This window comes from Vicia villosa, unplaced genomic scaffold (assembly GCF_029867415.1).
Source record: "Vicia villosa cultivar HV-30 ecotype Madison, WI unplaced genomic scaffold, Vvil1.0 ctg.001519F_1_1, whole genome shotgun sequence".
Lineage (NCBI taxonomy): Eukaryota > Viridiplantae > Streptophyta > Magnoliopsida > Fabales > Fabaceae > Vicia > Vicia villosa.
Genome location: NW_026705649.1, coordinates 141,887 through 156,313, shown reverse-complemented (window position 1 = coordinate 156,313; position 14,427 = coordinate 141,887). Strand labels below are relative to the sequence as shown.

The 14,427-nt window shown below is 34.8% G+C and overlaps 1 protein-coding gene across 1 annotated transcript; it reads left to right on the top strand.

The window, feature by feature from the left end:
* Positions 1-6,847: 6,847 nt before the first annotated feature.
* Positions 6,848-13,153, top strand: LOC131635633 (probable magnesium transporter NIPA4). Its single transcript, XM_058906267.1, has 9 exons — positions 6,848-7,456; positions 8,602-8,658; positions 8,845-8,935; positions 9,008-9,168; positions 9,245-9,372; positions 9,479-9,616; positions 10,975-11,067; positions 12,538-12,646; positions 12,780-13,153. Exons 1-9 carry the CDS (start codon positions 7,261-7,263, stop codon positions 12,881-12,883), a joined length of 1,077 nt encoding a protein of 358 aa, XP_058762250.1. The 5' UTR covers positions 6,848-7,260; the 3' UTR covers positions 12,884-13,153.
* Positions 13,154-14,427: the final 1,274 nt, after the last annotated feature.

The window sequence follows — 14,427 nt, the reverse complement described above, 5'->3', positions numbered from 1 at the left end:
GAGGTGTTAGGATTCTTAGGAGGATCCCTCAGGGTGATCAAATTTTCCTTTAGCAGATGTTGTAAAGCCTGAGCTAGCGACGTGTTGATCTTTGTGAATTGACGTCTGGGTGTAACTTGTTTGTCTTGACGACCTTGTTGAGGCGCCGGTGTGGAGCTCAGAACTGCCCCAATAGATTGATCATGGTTCATCCTTTTCTGCCCATACACAGCATTTGAATCCGACCTCCCATTGAAATGCTTTTTTGTAGTACCTGAGGATGTAGCCACTTGAATCTTACCACTTCGAATGCCATTCTCGACACGTTCCCCAATCAGTATGAGTTCAGTGAATCCAGATGATGAACTTCCCAGTAAATGATTATAGAAAGGTCCAGTCAGTGTACTCATAAACATATCGACCAATTCTCTGTCAGCTAAGGAGGGTTTGACTCTTCCAGCTAGATCTCTCCATTTCTGAGCATACTCCTTGAAACTTTCCTCGGGTCCCATGGACATGCTTTGTAGTTGCATGCGATTTGGCGCAAGATCAGAATTGTATTGATATTGTTTATAGAAAGCAACAACCAAATCTTCCCAAGTATGGATGTTGGTACTTTCCAGTTGATAGTACCATTCGAGTTGAGTTCCAGACAAGCTCTCTTGAAAGAAATGGATCCAGAGTTTCTTATCAGCAGTATGAGGTTGAATCTTCCTTACATACGATCTCAAGTGCAACTTGGGACATGAAATCCCATCATATTTAGCAAAGGCAGGAGTCTTGAATTTCGGAGGAATAATGACTCCAGGAACGAGTCCCAATTCTTCAAAATCCAGTCCAGGTATCTTCTGAATTTCTACGGCTTTCATACGTTCTTCAAGCAGCTTGTATTTGTCATCAGGATGTTCATCCTCATGGTGATAGTCTTCATCTTCTTCAGAAGGCTTGGCAGTATCATGGTTACTTTTTGCCTCGGTTTTGATACTAGCATCATCACCTTGCTCATCCTCATCACTGTCTTCAGAGGTTTCAGCATCCCTGAGTTGCAAGATCGGTCTAAGCTTTTTCACCTGAGTCTTCTTACCCTTCTTCTTCTTTTTAGTCAGCATGGCTTTCAGCTCTTCTTGCCCCTTGGACAAATTCAGAATCAAGGCTTGGAACTCAGTGTTTTGAGCTTGGAGATCCTTAACTGATTGTTCGAGATTCATGATACTGAAATAAACAGCGAGGAAGGATGAGAGACCTATTGTAAGAAACCTGTTATGCGATGTTTATGAATGCAAATGCAATGTCTTTCAAGGATCTTTAGGAATCTAGTTAGCAACATTGAAAATGGTTTGGTCGAATCTCTGATTCTTGGATGTTCTTCTATGGGAATCAAGCTCACCATATCCAGTGGGTCATAGCCTCTGATTCGGGATACTTCTGAATTTGAAAGTGTATGGCTAGAGGAAAATAAATCCTCTTGCCCCTAGATAGGAATTCAGTCCTTGATAATAGCACCTGAAATTGTGCGCCCTAAATTCCTAAGATCCTTGAAAGGGTTAGTTAATTATGTTATGCTTATGATGTCATGATGTCATGATGTTATGCGAATGCAGTTTGTTAGACTTAATGCGAGATGGTAAGGACAAACAAGTCCTTTCAACAAAACCTGCGAGGAAATGAGGGTTAGTAGTAAACACAAACAAGTCACACAAGTCACGCAAGTCACACAAGTCACACAGTTTTTGGCTTAAGGCTTGCATGGAGTCTGATCAGGTGTCCTTCCCAAGGGTATTTCTATGGATAAAGAGATTTCAGCAACGGGTTCTACCAAGTGACCCAGAATTGTCAGCCCCCTCTAAAGCACCCTCGAACATGGTACATGCATACCACGCAATGATACTTTAGGAAGAAACCTATCTGAGCTGTAGTATCGGGTAGCGACCATAACTTGGCATGCACCAAGAATAGCCCCCCCACTACGTTCCTAAAAGTTTAAGATGGGTTAAAGGTGACTAAAGGTCCCTGAGCTCCGACACACCCAAAGATACATGCGTAAACCTCTCTCATGCAAAAGAGGTACACAATAACCAATGGAGGCCTAACTCAAGTGCGAACTTCATTTTGACCAACCCCAAGCATGCACAAGGGGGGTCTCCATGACTATGCCGCTCCTAAACTTAAGTGTTCTTGAATCTGGGAATAGGATTCGTCCTTCACTTTTCCCAAGACAACCCTGAAAAATAAAACAAGCAAAGCAAACAATAGAAAACATTTAAATGATTCCTAAACTTTTAAGGTAACCCCTCTTTTATCGAAATTCATCCCCAGCAGAGTCGCCAGTTCTGTAATACGGTGAACTGACTTTTTACCGATCGAAATGTCGCGGTTAAGCATGAGTCGCCACCGACTTTTATTTTATCCAAACAAATTCAGAAAGGGTAAAAGAAACAGAAAAAACCTTTTAAAGAAATCTAAGTTCGGGGGGTAATTTATGCAAAGGGAAGGTGTAAGGCACCCTTTGCATCCATGGTTTTCCATGGGCTCTTAATTGCTTTGCTTGCTCGTTTTCAGAAAATGTAGATGAAAGAGGAAAAAATGGACTTTAGCTCGTAAAATGAGCGTAGCCAGTTTTTGAAGAATTTTGAGAAAGAATATAGAAAATAGAGCATGGCAAGGCAATTAGGGGCAATTACCTTAAACTCAGATGATAGGTCTCTTTTTAGCCTTTCAGAATGAAAGGGTCAATCCTTGCCATAAGAGGGCAGGAAGCCTTTCGTTTGGAGGTAGAAGGGTCATCGAATTATCATTCGCTCAAAGACTGACCCATGCCATAAAGAGGCAGGTAGTCTAAGAGGAAGGATCAGAATAGCCTTTTCCGTAGGCAACCAGAAGATACCTCAGCCTTTTCCGTAGGCAACTTCTGAGGGTCGAGGTCATGTTAGTGTATCGAAGGCAGCATCATTAGGGACCATGACCTTTAATCGAGGCAACATGGCTGAGGTATCCTCGTATTCGAGGGACTGACTATTCTGCAAAAAATACAAGGCAACAGGCAACAAGGCAACAGATAGGGTTACCCAAAAGTGTGCGTGTGTGTACCAATCATGTGATTCAATTCGAAATATATTATCTTGTAATTAAATGGCTCTAATTCAGTTCAAGATTGCACTCCCTAAATTACTAACCACGCAATTTAAACAATATAATCAACAAATACGGGGGAGGGAAATTGTAACCAGCGGATCCCTTAATAGGGTTTGACATAAGTAATAATAAAGCATAAAATATTAAGGTTAGGGTTTAGGGTTACCAATACTCGTAGCCTTGGCGGTCAACAAACCCTAAAAATTGAAAAGGAAAGAATAAACAGAAGAGAGTGTGTATTATTTGTTCAGAGGCAACTATGGTTAACCCTAAAAATAGACATAATAATACAGAAAAAGGGTAAAAGAAACTTAGCTTCGATTGATGAAGGTTGAGAATTGGAGGTAGCTTGAAGCATTGACTCTGACCATCTGATAATTGAATAGAGAAATAAGAGGAAGTGAGTGTAGAGGGATTTCATTGACAGGGGCAATCAAACCCTAATTAAAACAAAATAATAGGCGAAAAATATTAAATAAGAAGAAATTAGAACTTAGCTTCGTTCTTTTGACGTGGCGCGTAGTCGGAAGGCGTTTGAAAAGACAATCCTGAAAAGGCACAGAAAAGAAATATTTTTAGTGTATGACATGATCTTCGTAAACCCTGATTAGGGTACGAATTAAATAAGAAAATACGAATGATTTAATTAATTATTGGTCTCGCGACCTAATTAATTAAATCGGGATGAGAAAATAAAATCGAGCATGCAGGTATTTTTTAGGAATTTTTAGAGTTATAACAAAATAAATACGAATTTTTAAAAGTAATTAAGTAATTAAATAAGAACAAGAAATAAATATTTAATTAAATAAATATATAATTAAGATAAATATATATACATAATTAAGAAATAAAATTATTATAAATAAAATACAATAAATATAAATAAAGAAAAAGTATATATGGAATTAATAAGTAAAATAAATAAATAAAAAAAAAGAAATAAAAGAGAGGAAACTTAGCTGGGATCGTGTGAGGTAAGGCTGCGAAGGCGCATCGTGTGCATCACGCTTTCTGGGCATTGGATCAATATCTGAGATGATCCAACGGTTACACAGTGAGGACGCACGATGGTCCTTCGCTTGCTGGGTGCGCTGGATTCTTTCAGGTACTAATATGTTAAAAAGATAAAAATAAGAAATCTACCCAGGGATCGAACCTGGGTTTTACTACTTCACGCGTGTTTCGCTTTACCAATGGAGCTGCGCGCTGATGTTGTCAAGTAACGGAAACAAGACTAACATAAACGAGAATATATTTCAAAAATCTGAAAAACCGCGCGCTGGCAGTGTCTTCTTCCTCGTGGGACTTTCTTAAAAACACAGACATCTAAGGCAACGCTTTTGTACCATGGCCGTAAACGTAAATCTCCAAACCTGCGAAAGAACATCAAATAATACCAAGTAATACCATGAATCAAATGTACGTGGACTCACGATCCCAATGACCTCATCAATTCGGCCTGAAATCATCTAGAACCCTCGTTCCCCAAAATCACGATCTCGAACCCTAACCATGGCAGAGCTTTCATACCTCAACCAAAATCAAATTAAACGTCCAGATAGCATGAAATCACAGATATAATCACAAATATGGATTCAAAAATCGTTTAAGATATATGTATGGAAGCAATTGAATTCGGAAGAATTGGCAAACCGTGAGGCGTGCAGATGACGATTTCGGATGCTTTGAAGGTTTGGGTCGATCGAGTTCGCTTCAGAGAAGGCCTGGGGAGCTATTTGAATCTTTAGAACGGCTTGAATTGCTCTAAAAATCAAAGAACGAATTTGCTTTTTCTTTGAGATTTTTCAAGAACGCTTAGGATTCTTCCCACTGCAAAACCTCGTGACCACCCCCTTTTTTGTATCTGAATCATTTAGTACTTATAGTAATAGCATTAGGGTAACATATTTTGGACAAATCTTTTGTGAATCTTTGATTTGCAAATTATGAACCATTGATTGAAATATGCCTCCTAATCTTTCTAGTTTTGTCCAAAAATTGATTCACTCATTCTATATCAAATGTGCACGAAATTTGAATCATAAATGTAATTTTGGATGATTATATTTGATTGGAGTGGAGCTTTTAAGTCAATATTTGATTTTTATGATTTATATAAATTAATTATCCTTTTTAAATGATAAAAAAAATTCACATAAAATCATATAAAAATCAGAAATTCGTGGGGATTGGATTTTGGGTCCTTGGATGACTTGTGGATCAAGTTTGAACCAAAATATCTTGGGCCTCTTTGTAAAAATATCCAAATTCTTTCACGTTTTTTCTTCCAAAATAGCCCAACTTTGACAAGGCCTATCTCTCTCATTTTTTGAGGTATGGGAGTGCTCTAAGCCTTTTTAGAAACCTTAGAGAGTCCTCTAACCAGTGTCTTTGGTCTCATATCAAAATGATTTTCCATCAGAGCGACAAAACCCTAGTTCCTTGAACATTGTGTAGGAGGGATGTTTTTGAGCCATGTGACTTGATTTGAATTTGAAGGAGAGAAGTAGTATGGGCAAATTTTGGGGTATGACAACACCGTTTGAATATTAGAGTCAACAACTTGGTGCAGAGCATCTTCTTGTCTTCTGACTTTGAAGAGCTTGAACGTGATACCAATCAGAACTTTAGAGCTTGTTCTTCTGACTTTCATTCTTCTGATGCTTTCAGTTCATGTTCTGATTCTGCTTGATCATCTTCTGATGTCTTGCCAGAGCATGTTCTGATGTAGCCATCCAGAACCTTCTGAAGAGTCAGTTGCTTCTGAGCGCTGATTTGTGCATACTCTTTATGTATTTCCTGAAATGGAAAATGCAAAGGATTAGAGTACCACATTATCTTATACAAAATTCATATATAATGTTATCATCAAAACACAGAATATTGATCAGAACAAATCTTGTTCTAACAAATACCTGCACAAGGAGTTAAAAATGTCTTTAACCTTGATATTCTAACCAACATAAGCTTCAAATACATGAATTTTATAATCAACAAATGTCAAATGAAACACTGAAGGTTAATTGAGGTTAAATAAAAAGGATTATAAGTGTTATCACTAACAAAATAAAGGATGCAATAACTGATTTATCAAGCCAATTAATATTTTATAAAAGATATTTTTGTTTAATTGACTAACTCTTAAAAAGACTTATCAAGCCAATTAATATTTATTTTAAAAGAAAAAAAATACAAATTAATAATAACGACAATCTGAGACGAAAGGTAAAAAAGACTAAGACATTTCTTGGTGAAATTTTAAATATTCCATCATAGACTCTGAGAAGATCTAATTCAATCATCACATAATAAATTTTTTCTTAAGTGTGATATGGAGAATTTTCTATATGATTATATTATGATCAATAGTATTCCTCTTAATTATGAAGTTATCTTGATAAATAAAATAATATTCAACATCGCTCGCACAATCTAATGAAGATTATTTTAATCAATTTTTTAAAAATTATAAAAAATATCTTTTAGTAAAATCAAATTTAGAAGAACAAGACATTCCAACATTAAAAAATGAAATGTCATCTATTAGGACATTGAGCTTAAAAGATACTACTAGTAGTAAAACAAAGACAAAAATTAAATAAAACTTTATTAATTTCCATTTATAAATAAATAAAAAAGTAAAAAAAACGAAGAATAATAAAGTACTAGTATCGTGTATTAAGTAGTATTTGTACAACGAGTAAAATTAAATTAAATTAAACTAAACGTATTAAGAAAAATTAACGAAGAAGAAAAGGAAGAAGAAGCGAGAAAGGAAAGGTATCGAGATTAAGCAAATTAAGCAAATGAAAGAGTAATAATTCCGAATCAAGTAGTGATTAACAAGAATCAACACAACAAACAATGGAGTGTATCACTCATGTCTCACTCACACTGTAAAATTACTTTTTAATTTTCTGTATTTCCCTTTTTCATATGCAACAATATACGCATATGAATGAAATTGCATTCCCTCAGCATTCCCTTCCGATCCAGAGAAAGTGAACCCTTTGTGACAGCTGTCTGTATCCAGAGATTAAGATTAGATTAGATTTATCATTTATCGTGTGGTGATTGGTTTCTCTCTTCTTCGCAAGTGGCGAGATCCATCTCGCTCCCACTCGCTAGGGTTTTTGATTTCGCGAGATGGCGACTTCTTCTTCGTCTTCTTCGGCGTCGGCGTCGTCGATGTTGTCTACGAGTTCAAGCTGGCGCGAAGGAATGTCATCGGATAATGTTAAAGGTTTAGTGCTTGCGCTTTCGTCGAGTTTCTTCATCGGTGCTAGTTTCATTGTTAAGAAGAAAGGTTTGAAAAAGGCCGGTGCCAGTGGTGTTAGGGCAGGTATAATTCGTTTTCTCTTGAAATCTTACTTTAATTTCAGTTTTCAGTATTCGATCCGGTGAATTGTATGCTGTTGTGTTGTATTTGCGGTTTTTGTTTTTATGGCTTTGAAGTTTACTTGTTTTGTGTTCTTAGTTTTAGCCTGGGAATTAGTTGCTGAATTATGTTTACTTGATACTGTCGACTTCAATTTCGTAGTTTTGGATCAACGGATTATTAGTTTTTCTTAAGATCTGGATTCTTGGAGGTTTTAGTTTTTTTTTTTTCAACGGAGAAGTTTTACTGTTTGAAACTGGATGAGTTGCAATGCGGAGATATTAACATGTTTGTATTTATTTTAGAACATGGATAGATGTAGTTTTGGTCCGTTTGGTAGAGATTAGGTGTTGTCTTTGAATAGGAGTTAGTTCTGGGTTTGGTGCTCTTTACAATTGTTTTCTTGTGCTCTTTGATATGGAGTAATGAGTGATCGGGATTATTTTAGAGTTGTCTCGATTGTCATGGGGAAAATGGAGTTTGTTGTGGCCTGATCTTGAAGACTAGGTTTTAATATGCTGAAAATGGAGTTTGTTGTGGCCTAAAACATGGGGGGTTTCCTATTGGTAGATTTGGCTTATGGGGCTTGGATTGAGAAACTGCCTAATTTTAGCGTTATCTCAATTGTCATGGAGAAAATGGAGTTTGTTGTGGCTTGATCTCGATTTGATGTTAAAGTATGGTGAACAAGGAGTTTGTCATGGCCTAAAACGCGGGGGGTTTCCTATTGACATGTTTGAGCATATAGGGGTTGGGTTGAGAAACTGCCTAATTTTAGCGCTGTCTCAATTGTCATGAAGAAAATTGAGTTTGTTGTGGTCTGATCTTGATGTTGATGTTAAAATATGGTGAAAAAACTGTCTACAAGTTGAATAGTTTTCATGTCGTTCGTTGCTACTCATCAGTATAGACATCTTTTACTTTCCACTGATAATTATACTATGTTCAAATGAATTGGATGCTTGTCATTTCTATTGGATAAGCCTGGTTTATATATAGACTGGGTAGGGGGCAGATTTCATTTTTTTGGCCTAATTTGTGTTTCTAGTTTATACCCAATCAAATCATGTGCAATGGTAGCTAACTCTCAAAGTGATTATCTTTTGCAGGAAGTGGAGGCTATTCGTACCTGTATGAACCACTTTGGTGGGTGGGCATGATAACAAGTGAGTCATTCACGATTCTGTTTACTTTATTTTTGCTTTCACATGTTTTCCCAATGAGTACTTCTACATTCCAATCCACGGATACCAACAAAATATCTGCATACAATTTATTGACCTGATTCGCTTACAATTGATGATACTGAAAATGGATTAAAATGTTTGTTCTAACACTGTTTATTTCAACAGTGATTGTTGGAGAGATTGCCAATTTTGCAGCATATGCATTTGCCCCTGCTATATTGGTCACTCCTCTTGGCGCTCTTAGCATTATTATCAGGCATGATAAAATTTAAGCTTCATACTTATGCACTAGTCTTGATAAATTCTGATTTTTGATGTTGTCCTGCAGTGCTGCTCTTGCCCATATTATCTTACGGGAGAGACTACATATATTTGGAGTTCTTGGTTGCGCTTTGTGTGTTGTGGGGTCTACAACAATTGTTCTACATGCTCCTCAAGAAAGGGTAATTGAATCAGTGCCAGAAGTGTGGGGTCTTGCTATGGATCCAGGTAGCCATGTTTCAGCCTTGAAATAATATCATGTTGTAGTTCTATTACTAACCAATCACCAATCTTTCTTTTGCAGCTTTTCTCTTTTATGCGGCATTGGTTATAACAGCTACTTTTATTCTTATCTTCCACTTCATACCTCTATATGGCCAGACACACATAATGGTTTATGTTGGTGTTTGTTCCCTTGTAGGTTCCCTATCGGTATGTCTCATAATCTATTTGCTGTTGAATAGTCCTTGTTTTCTCCTAGCTCTCTGTTTTTGTTTTTCCTTTTATTTACTTATGTTGTCGGGTTCTCTTTTAATAGGTTATGAGTGTTAAGGCTCTTGGAATTGCCATAAAGTTAACTCTTTCTGGGATGAATCAGCTAATTTACCCTCAAACATGGGTATTCGCGTTAGTTGTAACTGTTTGTATTCTTACGCAAATGAATTATTTAAATAAGGTATGATAGTTTTCTTGTTTCTTGATGCTTATGTTAATTTGAAGTATTATCTTATATTTCCATAGAGTGCTTATTTGGTTTATTTAACTCTATTATTCCATTGACATTGGTGGAAGTATCATGTGTTTTACACTTTATTTTGGTGAATAACTTTTGATTTTGAAACACTTAACATGTGTACTATTTCCTTGATTGTATTGATAAGAATATTAAATTGTTCAAGTGGTGATTGTTATTCTTCTCATCTGGCTTATGCATGATATTTTTCTTGAACATTAGTCTCTGTCTCCTCTCCCACCTATCACTCTATGTCTTTGAGCACATTACTGACATACGACCTCAAGATCTTTTAACAAATTTCTGCAATTGTTTGAGAATTTTATGCGATGATTTAAAAATGAAGAAATGCTTTGTCATATCATATTCACTGCTTAGTGAATAAATAGTAGAACATGTTAAAAGTGGTGAAATGTAAAAGCATTTGTTTTCAAATGATAGAGCCACAAAATCTTGATGGAAGAATTGAATAAAAGGTTAGGAAGAGGTTTTATCAACAAGTTTGAAACCCTTCAACAGTTTATCAACAAGGAAGACAAGGAGAGTTTCATACCCTTAAAATGTGTATCAAGGTTTCACCGATGTGGCATGCCAACAGGTGAAAGCCTGTGGAAATTTAATGTTGTTTGGTTTGAGAATTTGTGGCTTCGTATGAGTGAGAATATGTGAGGTAACTAAACTAACTTCTGATTCATAGGAAATATTGTTGAAATGAAAAGAAATTGCTAATTCATAAAGTAACATGATGAAGAACATTTCATAAAAATGAGTTTTTTTGGTAAAAAAATGGAAGCATGAAAAAAGAGATCCAAAGAGGAGGAATAATGAATACATTAACCATTTCACATTGTGATGCAGTTATTTTGCAGTTCACTGTGGCAGTTCTGCTATAATAAAGATAATGTTTTTTCCTTAAAACACTTCATGCTTTACGCCATTATTTATGAAAGAGAATTAGTGCATTGAAGTTGACACCTTATATTCGAATGGATTGCAGGTGGATAATGAATAGGAAGATGTGATGACACAAGTGTAATGAATGGTTTAATAATTTAAATGCATATAAATGCAGGTTTAGGTATCTGATTTGTCTATGTGAAAAAGCTCATCATTTTCTCTATAGCTTAAAACTTAAATGTGTAGGATTAGAATGGAACTTCAATATACAGTTCCCAAATCCTAGATGTTGTTTTGGGCTTGATCCTGCTACTAATTAATATTGTATAGTAACTTTTACACATTGATACATCTATTTTGGGTGGCTAGTTAATTTATGGTATAATTTTCTTCTTCTTCATCAGGCGCTGGATACTTTCAATACGGCAGTGGTATCTCCTATTTACTATGTTATGTTCACAACATTAACCATCGTGGCTAGTGTTATCATGTTTAAGGTAAGTTTTGTTATGAGACTGATATCATTGGCCAATACTTAGTTTCTTTGCTGTAGTTTTTATCACTAATTTTTTTCACATAATCAAGACCGGCTACATAATTTATAACCTGTGTTTTCTGAAACCTATTGTTGAATGTTGATCTGGTTTATTTAAAGCATAAAATATCTTTCTGTACACTGCATTATGCATGTTAACATACTGCTTGCTTTTAGTGTAATGGCAAGATAGAAAGCGAAATATAAATTATTGCAACAGAGAAGTTCAGATATAAGATTTTATTCATGTGTTTCTGATAGAACAGAGGTAAGATAGAGAAAATTATTTTATTAATGAATGTGAAAACAAAACGAATTTCCAGAGCTACTGCTCCTCAGTCAGAGAAAGAATTCTCTCACTGCCTAAACCCTAATAAGGAAAACAGAAAATAATAATCCTACTAGCTACTGCCCCATACACTCCTATTTATATGGGGAATACTAACTAAGCCAATTCCTATTTATTTGGAGAATAAAAACTAACTAACTGAGCTACTCCTAATTATTTCGGGAATAAAAAACTAACTAATTGAGCCAACTCCTATTTATTTGGTTTGGACTAAGGCCCAAACCAATATCCTAACAGTTTCCCTGTTGCTCCAAATGGTTTCTTTAGTCACTCCTAGAAAGTTGGAGACATTGTGGTCGTATAATGTTTAGATTTTTGCATACTTGTTAAGATGGTATCTTGTGTCATTTTGTTTTAGTATCATTGCAATATGTTTAAAGTTTAAAGGTAGGCTAGAACTACAATAGCAAACAATCAAGGCCTTTTTTTTTTATTATGATGTTGTCACTTAAGATGTATTTCATAACTTATAGATTTTTAAAATGAAGTCTCTATATAGTTACTTTGAAAATCAATCTCCTCATAAAGAGGGTAGTGTGACAATATTAATTGAGTATCTTTATTTGAATGAAATGTGTGTTACAATATCAATTGAGTATCTTTATTTGAATGCAATTTGTGTTTTTGTGGCATGCATAAAAACATGACATTCTGGGTCTATTTTAAGATGCTATTTTATACCCTATTCGAGAATGACTACTGTAGTCTCTAAAATCATTATACTTTCTTATTATTGATATTTGAGTTTTAGGATGTTACACAAGACCAGGACATTTTTGTCAGTAACAATGGACGTCCCGCAAAAACAAGTTTTTTTTTTCTTTTCATGCCACAACATATTTGTCATGGTACCAGAGAAAGTAGGCTAGTATAACCGTTTAGTCACATATGTATTGAACTTTGGATTATAGGTCACAGATATTATTAACACATTAAGAATTGATTTTAACCTTCATTTTGATTTTTTTCGTGTTTCAGTTGCAGATTCGATAATTTAGATATTTTGACATATCAAATATTTGTCTGTCCTTTGTTTTGCTATTTGAAAGTTGAATTTTGATTGTGTATTAAACTTGATATCAGGACTGGGATCGGCAAAGTCCAACTCAAGTTATCACAGAAATATGTGGATTTGTGACAATACTTTCAGGAACTTTTCTTCTGCACAGGACTAAGGATATGGTGACTGATGGTATGCACTAGTGACATCCTTAACATGACTTACATTTCCCTCTCTCGGTCTTGAAATGCACTTCTGGGTGTAGTAAGGTCTTGCCATCTTAAAACATGATTATTAATATTATCTTCTTTTACATGTTTACAAGGTTCATCTATTATTAAACTTAATAAGCATTCAGAAGAAGATGTGTTTGATGATGTTGAAGGGATTCCCCTTAGAAGGCAAGATTCCATGAGAACAGCGCCGTGATATATTCTTTGCTTCACATCTTGATATCTCAACAGCTTCAGGTGTCTGGGAGGGAGTTTGCCTAGTGTTTCATGTATTTTACCGATTATTTCCCTCCCCATAATATTTTTTCCTGATACAGTTTGGAGTGGATGGATGAGAGCTTTCTGATCTTGTCTTGTACACTTCTTTACACTCCATACTGAAGACAAACACCAATGTAATTTTCTGCACGCTGATTATATATAGTGTACCCCAGTTAAATGAAAGTATTCACCATCAAGTTTTGAACTGGACAGCTTAACAATGTTTTTATAATGTAACCCGCCCTATTCCTCTCTGCACTTTGCAGAGAAAAATATGGAAGTTGTTATATGTAGATTTTAAAGTCAAAAGAATGAATTGTTTAATACATGCCACTGCCAGTGCCTGGAAGTATATTTTTTAAATATGAATATTATAATTAACAAAATGCACAAGCACATTGCTTATCATCTAGTCACCAGGTCAATAGATTAACATTCATTATGGTCCATACTCCATACTTTGGCATGAGCTTGTTTTATAACTTGAATCATTTGGAAAAGTCAATTCGGCTGAATTTGTGACACAGATTATGCTTCCATCAGAGTATTCTATGCTGATTCTAAATTTAAAGTGATTTATTTTCATATTTAACAAGTTAACATGCACGTGCCCTGGGAAAATTGAAATTGGAATATGACTAATAGACGAGAATACTAAAGATTTTAACGTTTTCATGTTTTGGACTGATTATGCAAACTGGGATGATTGCATGTAAAACTTCACAATAAATAGGCAGCTCATAGTATAAATGTTTAACATGACAAAATACTTGTGTATAAATTATTTCTATAATAAAAAAATATTTGTTTTTGTATGAGTTATAAATAGTCTTTTCAAGTCAGAATTAGTTTGGTTGGTTTATGTAACAAATTTATGATTTTTTTTTTTTATTTTTAAGATAAACCAAAGATATATTAAAGGAAAAAGAGAAAGATTACAAAAGACACAAGAGGGGAACAAACCAAAATCTCTTAGGAGCAAATCCTAGTCTTAGGGATACCCGACTTGTCTAGCAAGTAATCGGAGTAAATATTCTTATGAACATAATTAAACCAAGAGAAGCTTTTGCTAGCAAAATCGATATTAGCCAGGATATCCGTACAAAAATTGGCCTCTCTAAAAATATGAGAAATCAAAAATTCAATTTTTAGAGTATACGCCAAACACGTAACCCAACGAGACTTATTAGCAAAAGCTTTCACAAATAACATTTTTATGATGTGACGAATATCATAATTTGACTCATCAAAAAGAAAGTATAAATATTTTTTTTAGATGTGATTTAATATTTTTATGTGTTGGATTTGTAATTGTTTTAATTCATTCAAATGTTTTACAATAATTTAATTCTATAATTAAAAATAAAAATATAAAGGTTAGTCTAACTAATGAAATTTTCATTAATTTAATTTAATTTTTTATTTTTAAAATTGCATATTTTATAATTCAATGATTCAATTCTAACATCTAATTATCAT

Coding starts and splice junctions, on each gene's coding strand:
- LOC131635633 (XM_058906267.1), top strand. CDS start 7,261: ATGGCGACTTCTTCTTCGTCTTCTTCGGCGTCGGCGTCGTCGATGTTG. Junction 7,457..8,601: donor TGCCAGTGGTGTTAGGGCAG/GTATAATTCGTT, acceptor TATCTTTTGCAG/GAAGTGGAGGCTATTCGTAC. Junction 8,659..8,844: donor GTGGGTGGGCATGATAACAA/GTGAGTCATTCA, acceptor TTATTTCAACAG/TGATTGTTGGAGAGATTGCC.